The sequence below is a fragment of the Acanthochromis polyacanthus genome, chromosome 22, assembly GCF_021347895.1.
Source record: "Acanthochromis polyacanthus isolate Apoly-LR-REF ecotype Palm Island chromosome 22, KAUST_Apoly_ChrSc, whole genome shotgun sequence".
Lineage (NCBI taxonomy): Eukaryota > Metazoa > Chordata > Actinopteri > Pomacentridae > Acanthochromis > Acanthochromis polyacanthus.
In genome coordinates, this window is record NC_067134.1 from 8,952,579 (window position 1) to 8,979,008 (window position 26,430).

Sequence of the window (26,430 nt, forward strand, 5' to 3'; positions counted from 1 at the left end):
CTCAGTTTTCTCTTTTGTTCTTCTGGTTTGGGGTGCCGTGGGCTGCCTCAGTCATTCCTAACAGCAAATAACAACACATTTTGCACATTTTTCCTGAAGGAACATGACTGCGAATTGTCTGATGTCCAGTGCATCTAATCATCATCCATGTGCCTTTTGGGTGTCAGTTTTCATTATTCTGATTGTGTCCCTGAAGTTCTGCTTTGAGTATTTATACATGCATCAGAAAATGACAGCTTTGTCTTTGCCAAGCATTGATCTCTTTGAACTCACACTCTTTTGTAGCACGATAACAGACATTTACTGATCAGCGTGGTGCAGTTCTAGCTGGCTTTCATGCTCATGTCAGGATCTTATCAGTGGAACCATCAGTGGTGGTTCTGGAGGAGGAGTGAGGTGTCCCACTTGTGGTGAAAATGAGTAACAACAGTTTCCCCTGTTGCTTGACTTTCCCCCCCCAGTGTCAGTTTTTACTCACAAATGACCAAACTCCAGAGCAAGTTTAAGAACGTGTGACACGAAATGTTCCGAACTTCTGCACGCCAACACCGGCTACTTCACACACCCATAAATTCAGGGGAAAAACATTTCTGTCGTCCAGATGACTGATCAGAACGTCACAGCTCCAGGAAAAGGAAAGGACATTTCTAAGTGATCCCAAACTTTTGAAGGATAGTGTATGTGAATTAAAGCTGCTCCATAGTTGATGTTATTAGTTACAGATGCTCAATAATAAGTTAAAGTTGCTCTGTACTAATTAAAGTTGCTCTATATTAGGTAATTGCTCTATATTAGTTAAAGTTGCTGTATATTAAAGTTGTTCTATATTAGTTAAAGTTTCTCAAAAATTAGCTAAAGTTGCTCTACATTAAAGTTGTTCTACATTAGTTAAAGTTGCTCTATGTCAAAGTTCCTGTATATTCGTTCAAGTTGCTCTATATTAAAGTTGTTCTATATTAGTTCAAGTTGCTCTATATTAAAGTTGTTCTATATTAGTTCAAGTTGCTCTATATTAAAGTTGCTCTATATCAAAGTTGCTCTATATTAAAGTTGCTCTATATTGGTTCAAGTTGCTCTATATTAAAGTTGCTCTATATTAAAGTTGCTCTATATCAAAGTTGCTCTATATTAAAGTTGCTCTATATCAAAGTTGCTCTATATTAAAGTTGCTCTATATTAGTTAAAGTTTCTCAAAAATTAGCTAAAGTTGCTCTACATTAAAGTTGTTCTACATTAGTTAAAGTTGCTCTATGTCAAAGTTCCTGTATATTCGTTCAAGTTGCTCTATATTAAAGTTGTTCTATATTAGTTCAAGTTGCTCTATATTAAAGTTGCTCTATATCAAAGTTGCTCTATATTAAAGTTGCTCTATATTGGTTCAAGTTGCTCTATATTAAAGTTGCTCTATATCAAAGTTGCTCTATATTAAAGTTGCTCTATATTGGTTCAAGTTGCTCTATATTAAAGTTGCTCTATATTAAAGTTGCTCTATATTGGTTCAAGTTGCTCTATATTAAAGTTGCTCTATATTGGTTCAAGTTGCTCTATATTAAAGTTGTTCTACATTAGTTCAAGTTGCTCTATATTAAAGTTGCTCTATATTAGTTCAAGTTGCTCTATATTAAAGTTGCTCTATATCAAAATTGCTCTATATTAAAGTTGCTCTATATTAGTTCAAGTTGCTCTATATCAAAGTTGCTCTACAGTTAAAAAAGATAATTGGTTCTAATTTCACCTTAAAAGCTCCTTAATAATTTTTAAAGAATTTCAAGAAGTGACACTATTTTTTTTAAACTGTGCAGTTTTTTGGAGTTTTACTTATAACAGTACTTTTGTTGCTTCAGTTTTCAGTCGTCACCGGTCTGCAGTGACGGTGGAGTTATGCTTCCAGTGAATGCTGTGGTGGGCAACCAAAATTTAACACGAATTCTGAGCCAGTTGTAGGTTTTTAACCACAAACACAAACTTCCCATATTCATATTTTCTGTGGTTTTCAGTAGCTGCTAGTTTTGGCCCACACATACAGACAGGAAGTGTATTAACTGAGTCAAAGATGCTGTAGACAAGTTAATATTTAGACACTTCATCTTATTTAGGGGAACATATTTTCCTCCGATTTAAGAAGTGAACTTTCCATCAACTGTAGAGTCTTTATTTGCCAAATGCTTTTCTTTGAGCCTCATGCAGGCAGCAAACTGTGAAAGTAAAACTCTTCACACCAGAAATCTGTCAAACAGAACCTTTAGAACTCCATGACTGCTAGATCAAAACACTCATTTGCTGATTTAGTTAAATATTCTAAGCTGCACAAACAACTTTAAGCAACTAAAGTTGCTCTGTATTTGTTAAAGTTGCTCTAAATTAGTTAAAGTTAATCCACATCACCGTTCAATAGTTTGGTGTCTCCCAAACAATTTCCTGTTTTCCATTTAAACTCACACTTTTATCCATGTGCTACCATAACTGCACAAGGGTTTTCTAATCATCAGTGAGCCTTTCAACACCATTAGCTAACACAATGTAGCATTAGAACACAGGAGTGATGGTTGCTGGAAATGTTCCTCTGTACCCCTATGGAGATATTCCATTAAAAATCAGCTGTTTACAGCTACAATAGTCATTTACCACATTAACTATGTCTACACTGGATTAATCATTCATTTAATGTTACCTTCATTGGAAAAAACTGATGTTCTTTCAACAATAAGAGCCTTTCTAAGGGACCTCAAACTTCTGAACAGTAGCGTACATGGATTAAAGCTGATATTATTAGGTAAAGTTGCTCAAAAATTAATTAATGTTGCTTGATATTAGTTAAAGTTGCTCTAAATGACTTAAAGTTGTTCTTTCACAGGTTGCCAGCGTGGCCCGAGTTCAAACCTCCTTTCACCTCCTTGTTCCCAATCTATAATTATTAGTTTTAATTTATAGAGACACTTTCTTGGTCAGAGATCAGCGGTGCTGTCAGAGCTGCAGAATTCTCAACCTGAAGACTGAAGTGAAAGACAAAAAAACAAAACAAACCTGTTTTCTTTTTTTAAAGCTTGTCAGGGAACTACCTGGTAACTTTCCACCTTCAGTCTGTAACTTTCCACCGTGGCAGAGGCTGTTGTTAATGTCATCTTCACTGAGCAGCGGCATGCTTTGCTTGTTATCGTGGCTTTTAAACAGAGCCTGTGGAGTTGGCTTCACACATTGTGCCCTGGTGGTTGCTGGCATGTTATTGCCTCAGGTGGTGTGTTGTGAAACATTCACTTTGACATTTTTCCTAGCAAGCTCTTTGCGCTGCATTTTCTCATAGCGTATATGTCAAACTTGCAGTCTGTGCTCTCAGTAAATTAATAAATTGCAATCATTTCAACAGCGGCTCAATTTTTGTCGACAGCACTGTCAGAGCTGGAGAATGGTCTGACTGCACCAGCATTCTGTTATAAAAATAGGAGGTTAAAGAAAAAAAACTCTGGCTTTTTCTTTTAACCAATCTGGAAAAGAAAATGAGGTGAACCTGAAAAGTACAGGGTGGACATAAGTTTACATACATAGGAAATATATAATGCATATGTTTTTATGTTTCAGGTACCCTAGAAGATGTGTTTGACGCTACCTTTGGGGGCACTTGAAGGCCATGGTGTATCAGGTGAAGATACAAGACGTAAATCATCTCAAGGAACGTATCACCAACGCCACTGCAAGCAGAACTTAAACTGTCTTAATGCAAGTTCATCAACAGTGGAAAACACGTATTAATATGTGTTTTCAAAACAATGGTCATATAGAGCACATTATATAAATAAAAACGGTTGTCCAACTTAAAATGATTACTTTTCCTACGTATGGAAACTTATGGCCCGCCTTGTAATGATGAGGGAAATGTCATATTCAGACCAGTATGGTAATGCTAGAGCGTCAGGGACAGGGAGCTGGACTTCTCCTTTTGGTTCTTGAAGACGTTTCATCTTAAACCCAAGATGCTTCTGTAGTTCTGACTGATGAGGGGTTTCAGATATGTATAAAAAAAAAAACAAAGCACATTTCCAATGGACCATTAGTGACCCAAGTGGTTGTCAGACTGGCAGGTCAGGAGTGATTAAAGGTGTTGGTGAAACGTTTCTCATGAGAGATCTAAGACATGTTGCATTTTTTGACAGACCTCTTCCCCCATTTATAGATGGTCGTTCCAGTTTAACACAGATGGCTATAACATCCCTGTCAAACCTTTAACCTCAGTTCTAGAGTTAGCTCTACTGAGTACTTGTAATGCAGCGATGAGATCTATCCCGACCATCTTAAATCATCCTCACCCCAACTGGTGTGGACCATCATAACAATCGATTGTTATGGACAATCAATATCTGGGACTCATGATCAGTCAATTACATCTGAAGATGTGACATGTCTTCAAGACCCAAAAGAAGAATTCCAGTTCCAGTAGGATTACTATGACCTGAATGACTTTCTTCAAGCAGAGCCACAGCTATGGTATTCCTAAGTGATCCACACCAGCTGCGATATATGATTGGAATGACATGATGACAGGACAACAATCTGTAGGTTCATCCTATTTTTTTTTATTGTGCAATACCTTTGACAGCTTAAGTCTCAGATGTGGGGAACAACTTAGAACCAGCACCTTTCCTCATCGTCATAAATACCAGTCAGTGAATTTGACTGGAGTTAAAGCATATCACACATTTGACAAAATATAAAATCAAACATTAAAACGATGCAAAAATGTGGTTATGCAATTATACTGCCTGGATTAATCAAGTAGAGGAGGGAATAATGTGGAACTTAAGTCCCTCCCTTCACATCTGTAATCAGGTTTTACATCATTTTTTTTACAAAACAACACAGTAAGATCAAAAAATATAATTATTAGAGTGGAAGACATCCTCTGAGTTCTATAAGTGTAGAAAATAATAATAAAAAATCCTCAAATGCTTTCCCATCCCATGTAATCCTTTAAAAACACCTAAATGTTGCATTCCTCAGTTGCACCAAGTGCATACGTTGAAAACAACCCTTTCATATACAGTATAAAAGACTGAGAAGAAAAACTTAAACACAGGATTATTTAAACAATTCCATCAAAATGAAAAGCTATAGTCACAGTAAAATTCTATTTAATTCACATTCACTATGAATTTCATGAGCACATCCCCATTGGGAAAAATTCAAGGATATGTTATCATAGCAACAGAAGAAAGTCACAGAAAAACTTTCTAGTCTGCTGAAATGATTAAACATGTCTGAACGTGGAATTAATGTATGCCCCCTACTGTATGTGGAAATACAGGAAGAATAAAAGCATAAAAAAGGTCTATACCCCACGACTTGTGCTAATATTTTACACTATTTGCTGTGACTAAGGTTTCATGCTAGCAGGTAACTGACTGCAGGTACATGTTAGCATGAAATGTACACAAAAGATTTGTTACATTTCCATGTCACTTCAACATGTAACATACTGTACATGCTAACATCCATCCATCCTCTATACACCGCTTTATCCTCACTGGAGCCTATCTCAGCTGACTCAGGCGAAGGCAGGGGACACCCTGGACAGGTCACCAGTCTGTCACAGGGCTACATATACAGACACACAATCACACTCACACTCACACCTACGGGCAATTTAGAGTAATCAATTAACCTCAGCATATTATTGGACTGTGGGAGGAAGCCGGAGTACCCGGAGAAACCCACGCATGCACAGGGAGAACATGCAAACTCCACGCAGAAAGATCCCAGGACCAGATTTGAACCGGGGATCTTGTTGCTGCAAGGCGAAAGTGCTAACCACTACTCCAATGTGCAGCCCTACATGCTAACATGGTAGCATGAAATGTACACAAAAGATTTGTTACATTAACATGTCACTTTAACATGTAGCTAACATGCTAGCATGAAATGTACACAAAAGATTTGTTACATTAACATGTCACTTTAACATGTAGCTAACATGCTAGCATGAAATGTACACAAAAGATTTGCTTCATTAACATGTCACTTTAACATGTAGCTAACATGCTAATGCTAACATGCTAGCATGAAATGAACACAAAAGATTTGTTACATTAATGTGTCACTTTAACACGTAACAGACATGCTAAGATGTTAGCATGTCTTTTAAATGCTAATTACAATCTCATTGCAGGTTAGCATCAATCAAATTGTGGCTACATGCTAACGTGCTGGCATGCTACCAATACAAACTCAAAATATTGTGTCTACATCTTACATACAGTATGATTTCTCTCATTTCCACCACAAAACATTGCAGAAAACATATATAACAAGATTAGCATTAGCTCTGAAGGGGCAACAGTTTTTCATTTATGAAACTGTGCTAGCTGCTAAACCTTTAAATAATTGCAAATAATTACCAGCAGCTAATGGACAGTTAGATACAACAAAAGGATGACACATTAACAAAACTGAAGTAAATTAGTGCTGAGATTTACCAGTGCACTTTGAGCCGTGCATGTCCACGTCCATACACATTTCACCAAGTTAGTGCTTTTAAATTGTACAATACAAAATTAAAATTTGTAAAAAAAACAAAAAACTTGGATTTTGGTGTGCAGACAGAAAACAACAGTTATCGTATGTTTCCTGGCAATATCCTGAACTAGCTAAGTGCTTATGGAAATTAGGCTACTTAATCAGCTCTCTGTACGCTAAAATGGGAACTCGGGCAGTGGGTCAAGCTTATTTCTACAAATGTATACTCATATCTCTTCCTCTGTGTTTGCATATTCTCATACCATGTGGCATGATTTCTGTTCTGCAGCAGAATACCGAAATTGTACAAAAACAGATCAATAAAGCAGATTGTCCTGAAAACTCCCTGAATCAGCGTCAAGCAGCAGCATTGTGTTTTACACGTTGACTTTCCAGAATGATTCAGTGTTTGTGGTTTTACACAGTGGCATTGCATAGTTATACATATAAACCCTTTAAAGTGCATTTCCCACTAATTTACACACTGTGGAGTGAACATGTTTGAAGTAAAATCTTACGTCCGGTCTGGACAGAAGTGGGAAATTAGAGCACAAACACTGTTCAAAGAAACCTCAAATATTTAGTCTGAACCGTTACAGGCCTATGTAAAAATACTTTTTGTAGGTTTTAATAAGTGCATACTTTGGTAGTCACAGGCTGCAGTTCTGAAATGTGGATTATCAACGCCAAGCGATACAATGGTTAAATGTTTAAAGTGTTTATTGCAGATAATGGATGATGAGGTGTTCAAGGTTTCCTGAGTGATTTTCCAATTTGCAGGTGAATGTTTTTGTTTCTATTTTACATTTTTATCTGTTGGCACTGGTAGCTTCTTCAGTGGATATTTTAACCCTCTGAACCTCAAAACCACATTTTACCTTAAAAAAAAAGAAGCCAAAATTGTATCATTTATTAGAGCCAAAAACTGATAGAAACCTCATATCTCTTTTAAAAATTCTCCAGAAATAAGCCGTGTGCATGAACCAAATTCTGTGAAAAACAAAACATTCAGAGGTCTTTTTGGTTGAACTGCAGGCAGTGTTTCCACAGAGCAGTTACAGAAGGAGAGGAAAACAAATTAAAAATGTAAATGTAAAATATCTGTGGTGTGGAGAGTCGCCACTTTTTGGACACTATGCTGATTCCAGGATTTTTCAAATTTAGAAAAATAAATAAATTCAACTTTTGTTCACTTTTATGATATAAATGTGTTGAACTGCACAGAAAACACTTTTTCAGTTCCCTCTGCTTCTAGTCCTGGTTGTTCTGCTTCCATAGAACTGCATTTAAAATGAAAAATGAACCCACAATGAGTAGAAAACAGCCAGAAACTGCATGGAGGATTAAGCTTTGTCTCATTCACAGTTAACTAGTTATATGTACCTGTGCATTGTGCTTTTAGTGGGACACCATCTTACCTAATGTAAAACCATTTTTGTGATGTTTAAAGATGTGTTTCCTGACTTTTTCATTCATGTTTTCGGAAACACTGCCCGAAACTGAGCGTTATTAATTACACTCACAGAATTTATTGCAAAGAAGCTGCTTACTTTGTAGCATGCTGAACCATTATCACCACATGCAGCTTAAAATGCATCTCACAATATAAAATAACATGCTCATTTTTCCTGTTTAGAAGGACCTGAGCCTGTTCTCGTGAAGGGCTTTCTGAGCCAAACTGCAGCATTCTGACATGACAAGGTTTTAGATCCGATTATATTCCCACAATTTCCAAATTTTTAGAAGTTTCATCAGTCAAGTAGTAGTCTGAGTAATTGTTTTGGGGGTTGATCATAATCAATTAGATGATAATCAGCTGTGAGGACTGGAAAACGTGGTACAGGGCGTCAGTACAATCTTTGACCTCACGGTAGACTCGTTTTCTTGTGTAGCTTCAGAGGGAACCAGTCAGTTAAAAGAACAGGCCAGGTTATTTTAAAAAAACAAAACACAGAGGAGACTTAAGGACAGCTTACCTGCAGACCACTGCTTGGATTTAACTGAACCTACAAGGAGAAATAGACAAAGAGAAAGATCCCGACAGAGCAAACCGCCACCAGTCCGATGTTCAGGATGATTCTGGCTGCTGGAGGTTCGTGGAGGAGCTCATCCACGATCTTGTCCTGCTCCTGAGCTGTGATGACCTGAGCTTTGGATGGTTTCTCCTGGAAGCCACAAAACCACTCTAAAACCTTCACACAGCGTCCACTCTCCACTCCTCCTCCCCCAAAGCAGCCCGGCTCCTCCCCCTCCTCACCGCTTGCTCCTCCTTCTTCGACCATTCTGGGGTCAGGAATCAGTGTCCAGCCGCCATTCTGGGCAGGACGGTGGGTTTCAGTGCCGTTGGCTGCGATTGTGTTCCCACTGTTTGATTGAGCATTTTCATGATTAGCCTCAGTGCTGCTAAGCTGAAGCTTTTCTTCTCCAGCGACACCGTTTCCGTTTAGTGTTGTGTGGTTTAGAGGCTTCAGAGTGTCTTCTCCAGGTCTCTCTGCTTCTGGCTTTTTCTCCGTCTTCCTCTTGTTTAACCCCCACAGAGTCGTGGTCCGGACTTGTTCGTCTTCAGGTGGAGGTGTGCAGAGACTCACGACTACAGTCACCACAGCCGTCACCCAAAACAAGATGGCCGCCACATACATGAAATGGACGTCTTTGATGAAAGACGGCCGCTCGTCGGGCTCGTTGCAAAGCGGCTCGCGATAAGCAAACGCCAGAACCAGACGCAGCGCTCCAAGGGCGAACCCCACCATCCCGCCCCAGAAGGCGCCCGTCTCATTGCAGCGATGCCACAAGACACCGAGCAGGAAGAGAGCCGCTACGGGGGGAGTCAGATAGTCTGACACCTCTTGGATGTAATAGAACATCTGGCCGCCCTGCATCTCGATGATGACCGGCACCCAGGCGATGCTGATGATCACCATGAAAACCACAAACAGCCTGCCAACTACCACCAGCTCCCTGGACGACACCCGCCTCCGCAGCATCTTGTAAATGTCCAGCGTGAATATGGTGCTGGCCGAGTTGAAGATGGAGTCCAGGTCGCTCATTAGAGCTGCGATCATGACGGCCATCATCAGGCCCCGCAGGCCGACGGGCATCACCGACATGACGAGCCGCGGGTACGCCACGTTGCTGCATCCAGCTGCTGAACCGCACACCTCCACGCAGTGCTCTGGACTGATACACGCCAACTCATCCGCAAAGAAAATCCTGGAGATCATTCCTGCAGTCAAGACCAAGTATTAGGCAGGCATTTAGTCACTCTGCACTCAGGAGTCTAAATGGAAGTCATTCAAAAGGCATTTAATGTCTCTACCTGGGATGACGATGATAAACATGGGCAGGATTTTGAGGAATCCGGCCATGATGGTCGATCCTTTGGCATGAGCAAGATTCTTCGCCGCCAAAACTCGCTGTACAATCACTTGATCTGCACACCAGTACCTGGAACACACAAGTGCAAGACTTAAGCTACATTTTAACAAAGACAATGGTTCTCTCCCCACTCCCTTTTAGTTTGTATTGACTCCAAACTTTAGGTTACTGGGCAGGAATCAGGCATATTACTAGATTAGACATTTTAAAATGGTCTGTCAGTCCACTTCTTGAGTCCAGACTGAAATATGTTAAAAACTATCGGATAGATTGTTATGACCATTAGTAGACATGTGCCCCAAAGGACGAAGCCTACTTAAATGATCCTCTGACTTTACCTTCAGCACGTATATGTATATTTGTCCACTCCAAGACTCCCAGAGGATTACTTATATTGGCGAAGGTGACACCTTGACCTTCACTCTAAATGTCGCATTTGTAGTTTTGAATAATAAGTTTCAGTCTTTTACTGTAAGATACAAGTGTAAGAACATGGTAGCTGTCCAAATTGCTTACTGGACAGCTTCAGCGCTCCTTTTGCTCAGATTTTAGCTTAGATCTTCATTTAGGTTGCAGTTTAACCTGATAAACATCAAAATCCACTGACTGGTTTGAAAGCTGTGTCATCTTTAAAGCAATAAATACAAAATTTACCAGGCAGAATCTGGAGAAAAAGAAAGAATCATTGGATTTTCATGTTTCCAAAGGTTCTTGAACTACTCGTCTAAGCTTAAAATTGTGATATTTGATAGGTTTCATTTACAAATATGCTAATAATAATTAGCCTGCTTTAACGTCAGTGTAAGCGTGAAGTCATTACTATCACAGCAGTGATGTGACAAAAATCTGAACTGGGCTGAACTGCAGGCAGTGTTGCGAACATGTTTTATACCTTAAACACCCGACTATAACCTGATGTTATGAAGCATCCAAAACCCAAATGCCAACGATCACACTTCCTCTGGGAAGCATGGATGTACTTTAACTATTCAATGGCAATACGCTCTGTGTAATCTTATTGTATAGCATTAATGTAAAGAATAAGCCCTCTCAGGGAGGTGGAAACAAAAATGTTTATATATACAAGTCTACAGGACACAGTTTCTGGGCGTTTCTTTGCTCCTGCTCCATTTTTACTAAATTCACTTCAACATAAAGTCGTCCAACTCTACAAAAACAGAACCAGCATGATTAGTAAGACAGAGAACTCAGAAATGTCTCAAAATGAGAAGTCACTCCACATGATATTATTTTGGATTACTTAAATTTTTGTTTGTTTAGATACTTGTCTATCTGCTCTGTGTAAACACAAGTAAGTCAAAAGAAAATCCCAGAATTTTTGTCATGTGGCTTTTGGTCGGATGGTAATTTTTAAGTGACACACGTAAAAGTGATGATGAATTATCACAATGTTATGTTTGGGTTTACATCATTTTCCCCAACAGCATTCCACAGACGAGCACAAAGGGAAAAGTTTCCACAATGAGGCATTTCTTCTATTTCTTACAGTTTCTGACTCCTCAAAACAAAAACAGACTACTGTTCAAAAGCTTGGAGTGATTTAGACGTTACCTTATTTTGGAAGCAGCTTTTTTTTTCAGTGAAGACAACATTAATTAATCATTGTTCATGAAGTAAATGACTATTGTCGCTGGAAACGGCAGATTTTTAATGGAATATCTCCATAGGGGTACAGAGGAACATTTCCAGCAACCATCACTCCTGTGTTCTAATGCTACGTTGTGTTAGCTAATGGTGTTGAAAGGCTCACTGATGATTAGAAAACCCTTGTGCAGTTATTTAGCACATGGATAAAAGTAGGAGTTTTCATGGAAAACATGAATTTGTCCGTTTGGTGAACCCAAACTTTCGTAGTGTAGGTTTGGCTATGTTTTATAGTCACTGATGGGTAAAATGGTCAGTCTGAAATGAGGAAACCAGTACCAGATAGAAGCAGGAGTCTGGCCCAGTAAGAAACCCGGCCACGGCAGGTCTGGATCCCTCGGGCCTCGAAGGATCTTCAGAGCATCTGGCTTTGGGTTAAGGTGGTGGTGGCACGATTCATAGTCCGTCAGATTGGGAGACGACAGCAGGATAGCGGTGATGTTTGGAGCAGCCTGCATGTACTTTATCCTCAGACCTTCAACGAAACGGAGAGACAAGGTTTAGCGGAGTTTAATTATTTACTTGGTATGAAATAAATGCACAAAATATTGAAATAAAGACCTTCAAGTCCTCCCACTTTGAAGAAACTGATGCCTGTGAGGCAGAGCGCTCCGGCGATCATGAGGAACGCTTGGACCGTGTCCGTGTAGATCACGGCAACCAGACCTCCGGTGACCGTCAGCAGAGCCGTCATGGCGATGAGGAGGATGATGGACAGGTAGAGGTTCCACCCTAAAGACTCCTGGATGAACAGGGCTCCGGCGTAGAGATCCACAGACAGCTTGGTGAAGATGTAAAGGACAAGAGACAAAGCGGCGAAATACACCTTGAGCCGCCTCCCTCCGTACCGTTTGGACAGGTACTCTGGCATGGTGTAGACTCCAGACTGGATGTAGATGGGGATGAACACCCAGCCCAACAGCTGGAGCAGCAGCAGAGCGTTGAACTCCCACGCCGCCACGCTGTACCCGCTCGCAGCACCGGATCCGGCCAGCCCAATGAAATGCTCGCTTCCGATGTTGCTGACGAACAGAGAGGCTCCCACCGCCGCCCAGTTCATGGAGCGACCGGCGAGGAAGTAGCCGCTCACCGTGTTCCGGTTGGCTTTCCACATCGCCAGGAAGCCAATGACCAGCACCAGGACGAAGTAGACGGCTACGACAGCGATGTCTGCGGCTTCCATGGTGGCACCGGTCGCCATTTTTAACAGAACTAAACTGACCTCTGAGTTGCTGTGTGCCGTTTATCTGACACTACATGTAGAACTGAAGCTCACAGCTGTTCTTTAAATCTGATCTGACAAACAACAGATGTGACTCAACAAATCAGTCATCTGCACATTCTTTAGCGTACACGGTGTAAAACAGTCATCTGGTTTGAAGGAAACACTTGAGGGAATCTTCTGAGTTTTTGATCTTTTGTAGTTCGCCTCAATTTTGGGAATTACTGCAGGCTGTAGTTTGGCAGCTGGCAGGAAGGCAGGACATTATTGGTGTGTTTTTACTGAGAGAATTTCATCAGAAAAACATCATCTGCATCCTGGAACAAACAAACACACGTACATGAATCTCCTGACCAAAATGATGCATAAGAACAACAAGAAACTCTTTACAGGAAACACTGACATCTGTGAAACCCATTACTAGAGACAATTAGCACCTGATAAGCTTTCAAAGGTTCATAAACCGAAGGAGCTTCACTTGTTTCGATGCCAAGTTCAAATTTGCATACATAACGCATGAAAAAACCAATTTAACTCTGAACTTTGCACACCTGTTTAGCTTTTTGCTGTCATTGGTTTGGTGACATTTGAGCTTTAGCTTCAAAATTGACGGTAAACCCAGTGGGTTTAAAAGACACGTCGTTATTAAAAACAAATCAGAAAATTACAGATTTAAAAACTGTGCAAAAAAACGACAATTTTCCGATGCTTCTTCGTCTTATCACACGAGTTAGTTTTGTCAATAAATTCAAACAAATTGAAGTGTAAATTTGTGATCCTTCATCAAAAATCATTAATTCTGCAAAAAATAAAGAGCTTGCATTAATCAGATTCTGTAAAAAATAGAAAACACTGTGGATGACTGTGTCAGCTGATAAAATTCAGGGATTTCTCAGCTGAACTGCAGGCAAAATTAAAGACAAATTAAAAGTACAAGCAGTAAAATATCTGTATATAAAATATAATATGTAGAGTCACTATATGTTTTTTCCAGTACTGGTAACAGTTCTGGGCGTTTTTGAAGCATCAATAATCAAAGAAATTGTCTTTTTTGTGGTTTCTGTCATGCGAACGTTCCGTGGTTTCTTCTTCGTGGTTGTTCTGTTTCCATGGAGATGCAGGGCTTCCACTGAGGAAAAACGTGTTAGAAGTAAATAAATGCCCAGAAACTGCTTGGCGCTCACAGGGTTAAAATGCATAGGAAATCATCTCATAGATCCCTTCAGGCCTGCAGCCTTTTTCGGGGCGTGGAGGAGCTTGTAAATAACATATAGTTGCTTGTAGAGAGAAAAGTAGCAGCACTTAACCCTTTCTGAGTGACAGAGACCTTTACGGGATTACATAAGGAGCTGTTTGTTTTGGTTTAGGGTTGAAACACGGCAGTAAGGCTTCATCAGGTTGGAATATCTGTGACTTTCTGGCTACAAGCTGGTGTTTTGATCTTGGTAGAAGCAGAGAGTCATCTAGTAATACCCAGCTGCACTTTCTGTCAGCATACAGGCCTGTAGTATGGAGGTCCTGCATCAGGGCGGCTGCTTGTGTTTGCTTCCCAGGTTTGTGGCTCTGGATCCGACTAGAATGTCTCCTCTGGTGGGCAACAGCAGCACCGACTTATTTCTAGGAGGATGGTTTACTGTTGCAGGAGAGTCAATATTGAGTTAAAGAATTAGCATGAGACCCACCGGCTTGTTCTGGGGAACTGGTTTGGTTTGTTTGTAGCTTCTCGGTGCCAGTGATCATCTCCCGTTTGTGAAACAGGTTACAGAGTATGGAATAAGACTACTGTCAAAAGTATTCATCCACAATTCTAACCATTCGTATTCGTAATGTTAAACATTTGTATGTTAATAAAAAACTTGTACATAAAATTCTGCTCTCATATGCATGAGTTTGATAAATTAAGGGTTAGGATTGTTTTTACGAGTATGAACCTAAAAGTTGTGAGTGCAACTCTAATTTCTACGACTACGAAGTCTTCCCTGTGAGGACGAATTCAAGTTTATGGGTACGAGTAGAAAAATACTGGAATGACGTCACATAGGTCACAGGGGAAGGTAATCGAACACAGATTGCTTCAAATGCGCATGCGCCATTTATAAAGAGTAGACGCCGGGTGGACCCGGTGGACCTGCCGGGGCAGGTGACGCCTCACAGGTCAAGTAAATAACACATCCAACTTCTTGTAATTTATTTATTTCATGAAACTGTACTGTTTTAATTGATATACAGTTTATGGACGAAAGACGGTACTGCTTAGCTTGCACGCTAACGAGCCGGGCCGGTGACACATTAGCCTTCTAATGCAAGGAGGCTAATGAGGAGGCTAAGGAGGCTTAATAACAAAACAAACATAATTTGAGATTATGAATCGTGGCAATTGGCGTATGAATCAGCCCATTGTACAGCCTAAATTGCTGTAAATTAAGTCCAGTTTTAGTTCTTTGCAAACTCAGACACGTGCATTAGTTTAGTTTACAATGAATCTGGCGGAGTTCGGTAAAGTTGGAAAGATATTCACAGACTTCCGGCATCAATAACTCATGAGATATATGTTGTCAAAACATGAACGATGCCTCTTTCAAATCGTTGTAAGGTAGACAATGTGCTACAAGGCCAATTTTATCAAAAGTCGCTGTATTTCAAGCTACAGAAATAACATTGGCGTCTATGAGCAGCCGGCGGTGCAACGAGTGAACAGGGACCGTCTGCAAAGAGCAATACCGCTGCAACAGCGAAAAGAGACACTACACATATATTCAATAACTTCACTGTAGAGCCACCAAAATCACTGGAGCCATGAATGGGCTCTTGCTGGTCAAACTACAACTCTTGCTTTGGCGCTAAATTAAAAATCTGAATTTTAAGGAATTTTTATGTTTTGTATGATTATTTTATGAGTATTAAAATGGCACTTTTCTTCATGTATGTGATATATTTTATATAACACACAGGAAAAATGGCATAAGGGCATAGTGTACTTGTTGTGACCTGTGCTGGTCAGACCGTCAGGTTTATTACCTCCAAGTATTGTCTGTACAGTCCTTAACTAGAAAAATATTACTCTCAATTTAACATTATGGTATAAATGAATCAATTGACACTGAAACTTTGCAATAAAGTGTCTTATCGTCTTTCTTCTCAATCATCAGTACTTGAGGTGACAGTCTAAACAGTTTGTTTGGTATATTGGTGTTATCTGATACTCTCTTTGGTAAGGATTGTAAATTCCATTACTATACAGAATTATGTGTTTGGACAAACAAGTACATTATGCCCTTATGCCATTTTTCCAGTGTGTTATATAAAATATACCACATACATGAAGAAAAGTGCCATTTTAATACTCATAAAATAATCATACAAAACATAAAAATTCCTTAAAATTCAGATTTTTAATTTAGCACCAAACAAAGAGTTGTAGTATGACCAGCCGCAGCCGATTCATGGCTCCAGTGATTTTGGTGATTGTACAGTGTGTAAGAGTGAAGTTATTGAATTTTAATACTCATAAAATGATAATTATAAAAAATACAAATTCCTTAAAATTCAGATTTTTAATTTAGCACCAAACAAAGAGTTGTAGTATGACCAGCCGCAGCCGATTCATGGCTCCAGTGATTTTGGTGATTGTACAGTGTGTAAGAGTGAAGTTATTGAATTTTAATACTCATAAAATGATAATTATAAAAATACAAATTCCTTAAAATTCAGATTTTTCATTTAGCGCCAAAGCAAGAGTTGTAGTATGACCAGCAGGAGACAATTGATGGCTCCAGTGATTTTGGTGACTGTACAGTGTGTAAGAGTGAAGTTACTGAATTTTAATACTCATAAAATAATCATAAAAATCCTTAAAATTCAATTTTTCATTTAGCACCAAACAAAGAGTTGTAGTATGACCAGCCGCAGCCGATTCATGGCTCCAGTGATTTTAGTGGCTCTACAGGGTACAAGAGTAAAGTTATTGAATAAATGTGCAATGTCTCTTTTCGCTGTTGCAGCGGTTTTGCTATTTGCAGACGGTCCCTGTTCACTCGTTGCACCGCTGGCTGCTCATAGACGCCAATGTTATTTCTGTAGCTTGAAATACAGCGACTTTTGATAAAATTGGCCTTGTAGCACATTGTCTACCTTACAACGATTTGAAAGAGGCATCGTTCATGTTTTGACAACATATATCTCATGAGTTATTGATGCCGGAAGTCCGAATCTGTGAATATCTTTCCAACTTTACCGAACTCCGCCAGATTCATTGTAAACTAAACTAATGCACGTGTCTGAGTTTGCAAAGAACTAAAACTGGACTTAATTTACAGCAATTTAGGCTGTACAATGGGCTGATTCATACGCCAATTGCCACGATTCATAATCTCAAATTATGTTTGTTTTGTTATTAAGCCTCCTTAGCCTCCTCATTAGCCTCCTTGCATTAGAAGGCTAATGTGTCACCGGCCCGGCTCGTTAGCGTGCAAGCTAAGCAGTACCGTCTTTCGTCCATAAACTGTATATCAATTAAAACAGTACAGTTTCATGAAATAAATAAATTACAAGAAGTTGGATGTGTTATGTACTTGACCTGTGAGGCGTCACCTGCCCCGGCAGGTCCACCGGGTCCACCCGGCGTCTACTCTTTATAAATGGCGCATGCGCGTTTGGAGCAGTCTGTGTTCGATTACCTTCCCCTGTGACCTATGTGACGTCATTCCAGTATTTTTCTACTCGTACCCATAAACTTGAATTCGTCCTCACAGGGAAGACTTCGTAGTCGTAGAAATTAGAGTTGCACTCACAACTTTTAGGTTCATACTCGTAAAAACAATCCTAATCCTTAATTTATCAAACTCATGCATATGAGAGCAGAATTTTGTGTACACATTTTTTATTAACATACAAATGTTTAACATTACGAATACGAATGGTTAGAATTGTGGATGAATACTTTTGACAGTAATCTTATTCCATAACAGAGAGGCTCTCTGATGCACAATAAACCTGTGACCGTTTCATCCTGAGCCATTACACTAGCAGGAACTTGCACGTATTTGACCGGATTAACAGAATTCTTTAATTGAATTAATTGCAACGTGACTTTTTTTGCAACCTCAAACTCCTGGAGTCTCCTCTGGATTACATAAGTGTCCTCAATCAAAGGTGGGAGGAGCAGCGACGCCTCCATCAGGGATCTGTTTCACCTGGTACTTTATAAAATACTGTTCTTAAGGTAAAACCTCAGAGTAAAGCAGCATCCTTCCCATATGCCAGTCATATTCAGGCTGTAGCAGCAGCTTAGATTCCATTAAAGCTGCAGTTGCTTTGCTTTATGCTGGTTTAAAGCTCGTTTTCTGTTCATCTTTCTAGTTTTTAATATTACAGTTTACATCTGGTACTTATTTTTTATTTTAATTCTTTTTTTCTAGACACTTTACACACTTAAGACACATGACACAAACACTTTTAGAAACTTATATTTTCTACTTTGCATTCTTTGTTATTTCTATTTCCTGCTAACCTCTGTGTAATTGTGTATATCCCACAAACCTTTGTTTATTGTACTATGGAAAAATACATTTCCTCCAGGATGAATAAAGTAGATCTTATCTTAATTAAGTAATCATTGTTTTTGTGTGTGTGGTTTTTTTTTACTAAATAGGAGCCAAAAATGTTCCTCTTTTTTGTACTGAAATCACAATCACAATGAATGGCAGATATTTAAATATGTGGTTTACATTTAAAATACGCTGCTGTGCTTTGTGTTCTTTTATTTCTGCTTTTTCTTTTATTATCTTGCATTTCCTTAAAGCCACTGTGTGTTCAGTATGAACCACTTTTCATGACCTATTGCTTTCATCATTTCTAATATCCATCAAAGGCCAAGTTTCTAACCTTTTATATTAAGTGACAAAACAGTTCTCTACTGTGATCGTCTCAGTCTATAAATTATTGTGATGCGCATTTTGGTGTTTTTCCACTGATGGATTTACCAGTTAAAAGTGACTCATTCTTGTTCTGCACATCATAAAACTGTACTTCTATGAGAAGCTGCACTTTAAAAGGTAAGTCTTACCTCCCGTCTCTCTCCCGGTCCGGCTGTGGAGCTCAGAGTTTCCCGGCACACCGGCTGGAGATCCGCAATACCGGCGGCTGCGGGTCCTCGGAGACTATTAACGGAGCCGCTGACTCCGCCCACCGTCACCTGCTGGAGGCGGTCACGCTGTTCTGCGCGCTCACTGCGACGTGCACGCGCTGAGTCAGTGAGCAGAGGGAGTGAGTCCTCATCATTCACGTTCATAAAACCGCCTGTACTGGTTTAGTGATGGCAGCACATCTGTTTATATGGATACTTCGCATCTATTCAAGTGGAAGTTATGCCCCGTTTAGTGGTGCAGTGCTTATGTGCAAAATGACAGTGGAGATGAATGTTTATTTAAAAAAAACTTCTCATCATAAACATTTCTAGACTTACAAGAAGTCAGAATCAACCTTCATCTGAACAAAGAAGAAGAAGTGAAAAAAAAACAGCTGGAATTATGGAGATCATATTAAATGATCTCGAATCTCAGTTAATCTTAGACTGAAGTTTTGTTTTTACTTGTTACAAAGTTTCCAAAGAAATTAAAATGAGATGCTATCAGACCGTTCAACGCAACACTGCAGAGCTAAAAAATGGTCTGGCAATGCCAGAGTAGAGGGTGCTGAACAACTCTTAGACTTAAGTTTTGATTTCACTCGTTATGACTGATATAGAAATATGCCAGAGCTTTGTTCCTCCAGTAACAGAATGATAATGAGGTGCAGACCATTCTACGCAGTGCTACAGTGCTGGAGCATGGTCCGACAATCCTACACTAGCTAAAGACAACAATTAAGCGAAAGATAAAGAAAGAAGCTAACACTGAAGCTAAAGATAGAGAAAGAAGCTAACTACACAGCAAAAGTTATAGAAAGAAGCTAACTACACAGCTGAAGTTATAGAAAGAAGCTAACTATGTCACCTGAACCACAGCAAGAAGCTAACAATTAAGCTAAAGATATAGAAAGAAGCTAACATTGAAGCTAAAGCTATAGGAAGAAGCTAACTACACAGCAAAAGTTATAGAAAGAAGCTAACTACACAGCTGAAGTTATAGAAAGAAGCTAACTATGTCACCTGAACCACAGCAAGAAGCTAACAATTAAGCTAAAGATATAGAAAGAAGCTAACATTGAAGCTAAAGCTATAGGAAGAAGCTAACTACACAGCAAAAGTTATAGAAAGAAGCTAACTATGTCACCTGAACCACAGCAAGAAGCTAACAATTAAGCTAAAGATATAGAAAGAAGCTAACTACACAGCGAGAATGGTCCGACAATCCTACACTAGTTAAAGATACCAATTAAGCGAAAGATAAAGAAAGAAGCTAACATTGAAGCTAAAGCTATAGGAAGAAGCTAACTACACAGCTGAAGTTATAGAAAGACGCTAATGACAGCTAAATTAATAGAAAAACAAACAAAAAACAGCTACAAAAACAGCTATGGCCATGACAAGATATCAAGCACATAGCTGAAGTTATAGAAAACTGCTAACTTTACAGATTTTTTAAAAAAGAAGCTAAGTACATGCTTAAAGCCATCGGCAGAAGCTAAGTACAAAGCTAAAATCATAGAAAGCAGCTAAACAATGCAGCTTAAATGAGTGCGTTAGAAAAATAGTGGTTTAACCCACTGAGTTTTGTATCATTTCTGTAATATTTTATGGTCTAGATTTTGCTTCCAAACCCTTCAACTGAAAATACCAAAAAAAGAAACACTAATTAAACACACCCAACAAAATTATAAAAACCTGTAATTTATAACAGATAAACTATGAAGTAAAACTTGCGTTTTTCCAAAGAGCTTCGCAAAGAGAAGTCATTCTTCAACATGTTTAATAAACCAGAGATCCCGTTGTCTTGTTTGACCAAACTACTTGTTGGTGATTTTCCAATTAGTCATCACATGTGTGGATCAAAACACTGTTACTGATAAACCCACTCAGTGAGCGAGTCATGAGAACGTGGACGGTGGCTGACCGACGGCTGACCGGCTGCATGTAAATTGTTTTATGCATGCGTGTTCTGAAACGTCACATTTACACGCACACGGCTTTGTGTGTTTGGTTTGTTGTGTGAGTGTGTGCAAAATATTTTTATCTACACATGTTTTGTTACTGTGTGTGTTTGTGTGTCGCCCGTGAACACCTTAGTAGCCATTAGTGGTGATCTCAGCATGATTGCAGAACTTTCTGCACACGCACCGTGATTTTGCACTTTCCGCTGACTTTGAGCTGGAGGGCCTCTTTTAAATCATGAGAAAATGAGGCTACAGTGCAAAGAAAATCTAGAATCGAGGGGATTTAGAAACACATGCACAGCTACGATTAGAAATAGAACAGAATCTAGTCTTTTCTCGAGAAACTGAGATTTCCTGCGACGATTAAAGTTTGACTTTAATCACTAACAGATGACAGATTCTCATTTTATGGTGTCATTGTTTAACTTACTCTCCTCTTATGTTGGTTTCTCGGCAGCAGCAGTGATGTTTAATTGTCCAAAAGTGTCACAAACCAAAACCTCATCCCCAAAATATTGTTTATATCTCATTTTTAACTTCATTAATAAACATTTCTATCAATGTTTAGTGCTGATCATGGTTCAATGAGGTGAATTCGCTCGTTTTTCATAATAAAATACATATTAAAAGTGGTTTTTTTGTGTTCACTGGAATGACCTATATTTAAAATACAACAGTTTCACACGACGTTGATTTTTTAGAAAATTTTATTTTACATTTAGAATTTAAACCGAGCAGAAAAACTTTCAAACCGAAAAAAAAAGCTTATTTTAGATTTTTTTTTTAACTTTAAAATGGGGCAGTTTGACCTGCAACATAGCAGGAGGTTAATGGGCATCAAATAAACCTTAAAAGTAAAGATAATGATTGGAGGATTTTACTTGTCCTGATGCTCCACCTGTTGGGCACAATGAATAAAAGTTCTTTACTTTTCTCCCTTTGTGACATTTTAAAATATTTTTTAAAAATCAAATATGAGAAGTAATTAGAAGAAGCAGCTGCTGATTTAGAAGTTCTGATGGTTTGGTAATGGTAAGAGCTGCAGTTCAAGGTTTTCCTACAACATTTCTGACAGATTTAATCCCAAATAAATGTGTTGGAGGGTGAATTTAGAAGCTGGTCTTGATGGTGGTGTTCTGGACTTTTATACACAAACCAGTCTGTCTTTGCAATTAGTATTAAAAACTCCCAAACCGCCAAAAAAACAGGTTTAAAATGCAACTTTTCTTCTAAAAAATGTGTGAGAGCCAGGAAATTTAAATGCACTGTCGGGGAAAATCGTGTTCTTTCATCAAAATCTCGTTCCTCTATGTGTCGTTTAAAAACTCGGTGAAAATAAATAGTTCTAAATAATGAAATTCTGCAAAAAAAATTTAAATAAAAACTCTACGTTCCTCGCTGCGACCGAGAAGCTTTCAGTGACTCAGCTTTGAAAAGCAGTCGGATGAACTGCAGGCAGTGTTTCCACGGAGCAGAGAAGAGACAAATTAGAAATATAAATATAAATATATTCATGCATATATCTAGAGCTACAGTTTTTCTTTCTGAAAAATGTTGCACATGCTGATTTTTCAGTGTTATCCTTTATTTGTTTGTTTGATTTTTTTGTAAAATCAATAATCACAGAAATTCTGCATATTTTTAACTGACACATGTGGGATGCGTCGATTAAAAATTTGCCAAAAAATTCAGTGTTTGCATTAAAGAGAGTGTGTACAAAACAAAAAATTCTGCGTTCCTCAGTGCAGCTGTGAAGCCATGAGTGAAACATCTGCAGCCAACAGGGACGAGGCAAAAATTCTGGGAGTTTCTGGATGAGTTGGGATGAACTGCAGGCAGTGTAGACAGATCAGTAGACGAGGATGGATACTAAGATAACTAATAGCTGTGGAAGAATGTTGTACATGCTGACTACAGGCTTTTTCATGTTTGCAAGATAAATAATCTTCTTTTTTTTTTTGCTGATTTCTAACATTATTATTATTATTAAGTCGATGCTTCTGTTCCCTCGAGCTGCAAGATTTTATACTGCAGTGAAAAATGAGAGAAAACCCAGAAGCTGCAGAATTAACGAAGGATTTTCTGCTGCTGGGACATCACATATGAGAAGTTTTGTTCTTTGAAACCACCTGATTGTTGCCCGAGGCTGTTTCCTGCAGAAACGCGCTCCAGTGAATCATCTGAAAATTAAAGAGTCGTTATGTAATTGTTACGGCCACCAGTATTGGTGTGCCGTCCGTTGTGTGGTGGTGTTTTGTAGGTCCTTTGTGTGGGAGAAATGTTTGTGTGTGGGTTCAGCCGTGACTTTTTCAGAGTCTTTGGAACCCCAGCTGCCGGCCGTTTCAGCTGATGACACACAGAGCTGATGACGACCTGGATCCGTCTGGTTCTCCCCGCCCTCCGGTCATCCTGATTGGACCACCCTCCAGCTCCTCCTCCCCGGACCAATCGGAGGCAGCCAAGCGCCACACCTGTGGACTATAAACCCCCACCACGCCATCAGGCTTGGTGGCTGGTGCTTTGACCAGTCCACCCTGGTGTTCTCTTTTTATATTGTGGCTTTGTATCACTGTGTTGTGTGGTCTTTTGGTCTGGAAGCACTTGTGGTTGTGCCCAGACAACTCCGACCTTTCTGTTGGCGGCTTTTGTGTAGTGTGGTGGCCTGTGTCAGTGGAGACTGAGGCTCCACTTTTGTAGTCTGCCTGTTATGTGTAAAAGCCACTCTGTATACTGAGCTTTTGTGTACCGTGCTCAGTAAGTACATCTGTTTAGAGGCACCAGTTTTGTTTAGTTTGTTTGTACACCTCTTGTATTAGTTTTTGTTCCTGGTGGTGGGTGTTGCTTCTGTAGTTTGGTTTGGCTAGGGAGTTTAGTTTTCTTTGTGTTTAGCTCAGTTTTAAACTCTGTTAGCCGTTATGTTTTATTCTGTTCTTTGTTTTAGCAACACCCACCAGTCCTGTGTTTTATTGTCACGCTTTCGTTCCTTTTACTACTAAGCAATAAATCCCTTAACCTAAACCAATAACATCTGGTTATTTTGTTGGATCGTAACAGTAATGAAGCTCTGCATGTTCGTACAGTTACACACTTCCCTTTTGATCTTTAAGACCAGGGGTGTTCAGCATGAGGCCCGTGGTCCAAAAGCGGTCCTCCAGAGGGTCCAGTCCGGCCCTCAAAGTGGAAAAATGACAGAGAAGACATTAACTGCAGATTGTAAATTAGTAAAACTATGAACTTAAAATAATTTCTAGACCTTGACAAGTTGTTTGGATCATAAAGTAAAATACTAATTGTTCTTCTGTCTTGTTTTTGTAATATGTTGTCTTGTTGTTGTTGTTTTTTTGGCTGACTTATTTGTCTCACCTTTTTGTCATTTTGTTTCTCATTTGTGTCATTTTGTGTTTCTACTTTGTCTCACTTTTTTTAAACTCTTTTTTTGTTTAATGTCCTTTGTCTCATTTTTTATCCTTTTGTTTCTGACTTTTGTTGTTTTGTGTCTCATTTTTGTAATATACTGTCTTGTTTTTGTTTCATCGTTTTGTGTTTTTGTTGCTCGTTTGTGTTGTTTTGATTTTTTCTTGCTTAGTTATTTGTGCATTTGTTTGTAGTTTGGTTTCTCGCTTTTGTCATTTTTTTTGTCTCATTTGTCCGGTTTTTTTTGTCATTGTAATTTTTCTGTCGAATTTTTATCTCTGTTTTATTTCAGGCTTTTTGTCATTTGGTGTCTCATTTTAATATTTCATTTTTTTTTTACTGTTTTTTTCTGATTTGTTTTTTGTCATTTTGTTTCTCGCTTTTGTCATTTCGTCTTGTGTTAATTTTTTGCCCCTTGTTACTTTGTCTCTTTTTGTGTCATTTTGTTTCTCTTTTGTTGTTTTGTGTCTCATTTTTGTAATTTATCTTGTTTTTGATGGTGTTTTTTTTAGTTAGATTTGTCTAACTTTTATCATGTGTCTTATTTTAGTTGTTTTGTGGTTTTTGTCTCGCTTGCATTGTCTGTCTTTTTTTTTTGTCATTTTGTTTTTGGCTTTTGTCATTTCTTGTAATATTTTGTCTTGTTTCTGTTATTTATCATCTTTTATAAAATAAAATTTATCTTGTTTTTGTGGTTTTTGTCTCATTTTGTCTGATTTTTGTCATTTTATTTCTTATTTTTGTCAATTTGTCTCATTTTTTGTAATATTTTGTCTTGTTTTTGTTGTTTTTTGTCTTGTTTTGTCTGACTTATCTTTTTGTTTTGTTTTTGTCTTTCCTTTTTGTCTCGCTTGTGTTTTTAGTCATTTTGTGTTTGTTTTATTTGTTGTTTTGTGCATTGTTTTTGTCATTTTATGGGGATCTTTTGTCTTTCATTGGCAGCAGACACCAAAAATGAGGGAACATTTTCATGAAGAAAACATTTATTTCTGCCGTTATTTTTAATAATCAACACCAACAAGGACTCTGAAGTGGAACAAACTCTTACAAAAAAAGCTTTTCCCTGTCATTTGTCCTTAAATGAGATGATTTCGGTGTAATCAGGTGCTGTTTTGCAGGTTGGACTGCAGATGGCGCCACTCTGACACTAAACAAACAGCAGCACTTTGCTTTTCCTGCTCTCTTCCTGTGACGGTTCACATTAATTACTGTTAAATGGGAACACTTGAGCTCACTGTGGCTTTGAACAGGAGCTGCGCTGGGAGTTCGGAGTGTGATTCTGTGAAATCTGGGCTCCCTGAAATGTTTTTCTGTCTTCAAAAAGACTGGGAAAGAGAGGCGAGGCTCTTTTCTTTGCCCATGAAATATTAACAGAGCATTTTCTGTGGTGAAATAGTGACGCGAAGTTTCAAGAAGCCACTCTGTCAGTCAGGCACACCGCGCCGGGTAAACATCAGATCAGAGAGGCTCCACGGAGGATATTTAACGGCGTCCTGCAGCATCCCCACCGGTCCAGCACTCAGACTGACAGACGAACACGACGTTTAAACATGCACCGTTTATGCTGCTCAGGTTACAACAAGATTAGCATCAGATACTCAGAGCTGACACGGAGTTCATTTTGTTTCTGCTCAACAAAATAAGACTCAGTGGATCTGAAACGATACGCCACAGAATTCTGAAAATACGTTTAAATATACATGTTTACAGACAATCTAACCTTTATATTCTGATCTGATCTAAATAATCTGATCTAATCTAACCTAGTCTAATCTGATCTAAATAATCTAATCTATATCATCTAATGATCTAATCTAATTTAAATAATCTAATCTAACCTAAAAAAAAACCAAAAGTGATCTAATCTATATAATCTAATTTGATCTAATCTGATAATAGAATCCAACAAAATCTGAGACCTAAAAAATAAATAAGGAGGAAGAAGAGGAGGAAGAGGAAGGTAATGAAGAGGAGGAGGAAGATGAGGATGAAGATGATGAAGAGGAGGAGCTATTCTTCTTCTACCAAACTGAATGTGTGAGTTGCTGCCGATGGCAGATGGCAGCAGGAATGAAAGGCAGATGGAAAAATCACTTCCAACATGTTTATCATCGTCAAGAAGAGCCTGTGTGAGTGTGTGTGTGTGTGTGTGTGTGTGT

The 26,430-nt window shown here is 38.8% G+C and overlaps 1 protein-coding gene across 1 annotated transcript; it reads right to left on the reverse strand.

Annotated features, from left to right (window-relative positions):
- Window positions 1-4,285: 4,285 nt before the first annotated feature.
- On the reverse strand, window positions 4,286-18,914 carry LOC110967886 (sodium/myo-inositol cotransporter-like). Its single transcript, XM_022217633.2, has 5 exons — window positions 18,831-18,914; window positions 12,106-13,083; window positions 11,824-12,019; window positions 9,821-9,948; window positions 4,286-9,727 (listed from the first exon to the last, which is right to left on the reverse strand). The coding sequence occupies exons 2-5, from the start codon at window positions 12,743-12,745 to the stop codon at window positions 8,511-8,513; spliced, it is 2,181 nt and encodes a 726-aa protein (XP_022073325.2). The 5' UTR covers window positions 12,746-13,083; window positions 18,831-18,914; the 3' UTR covers window positions 4,286-8,510.
- Window positions 18,915-26,430: the final 7,516 nt, after the last annotated feature.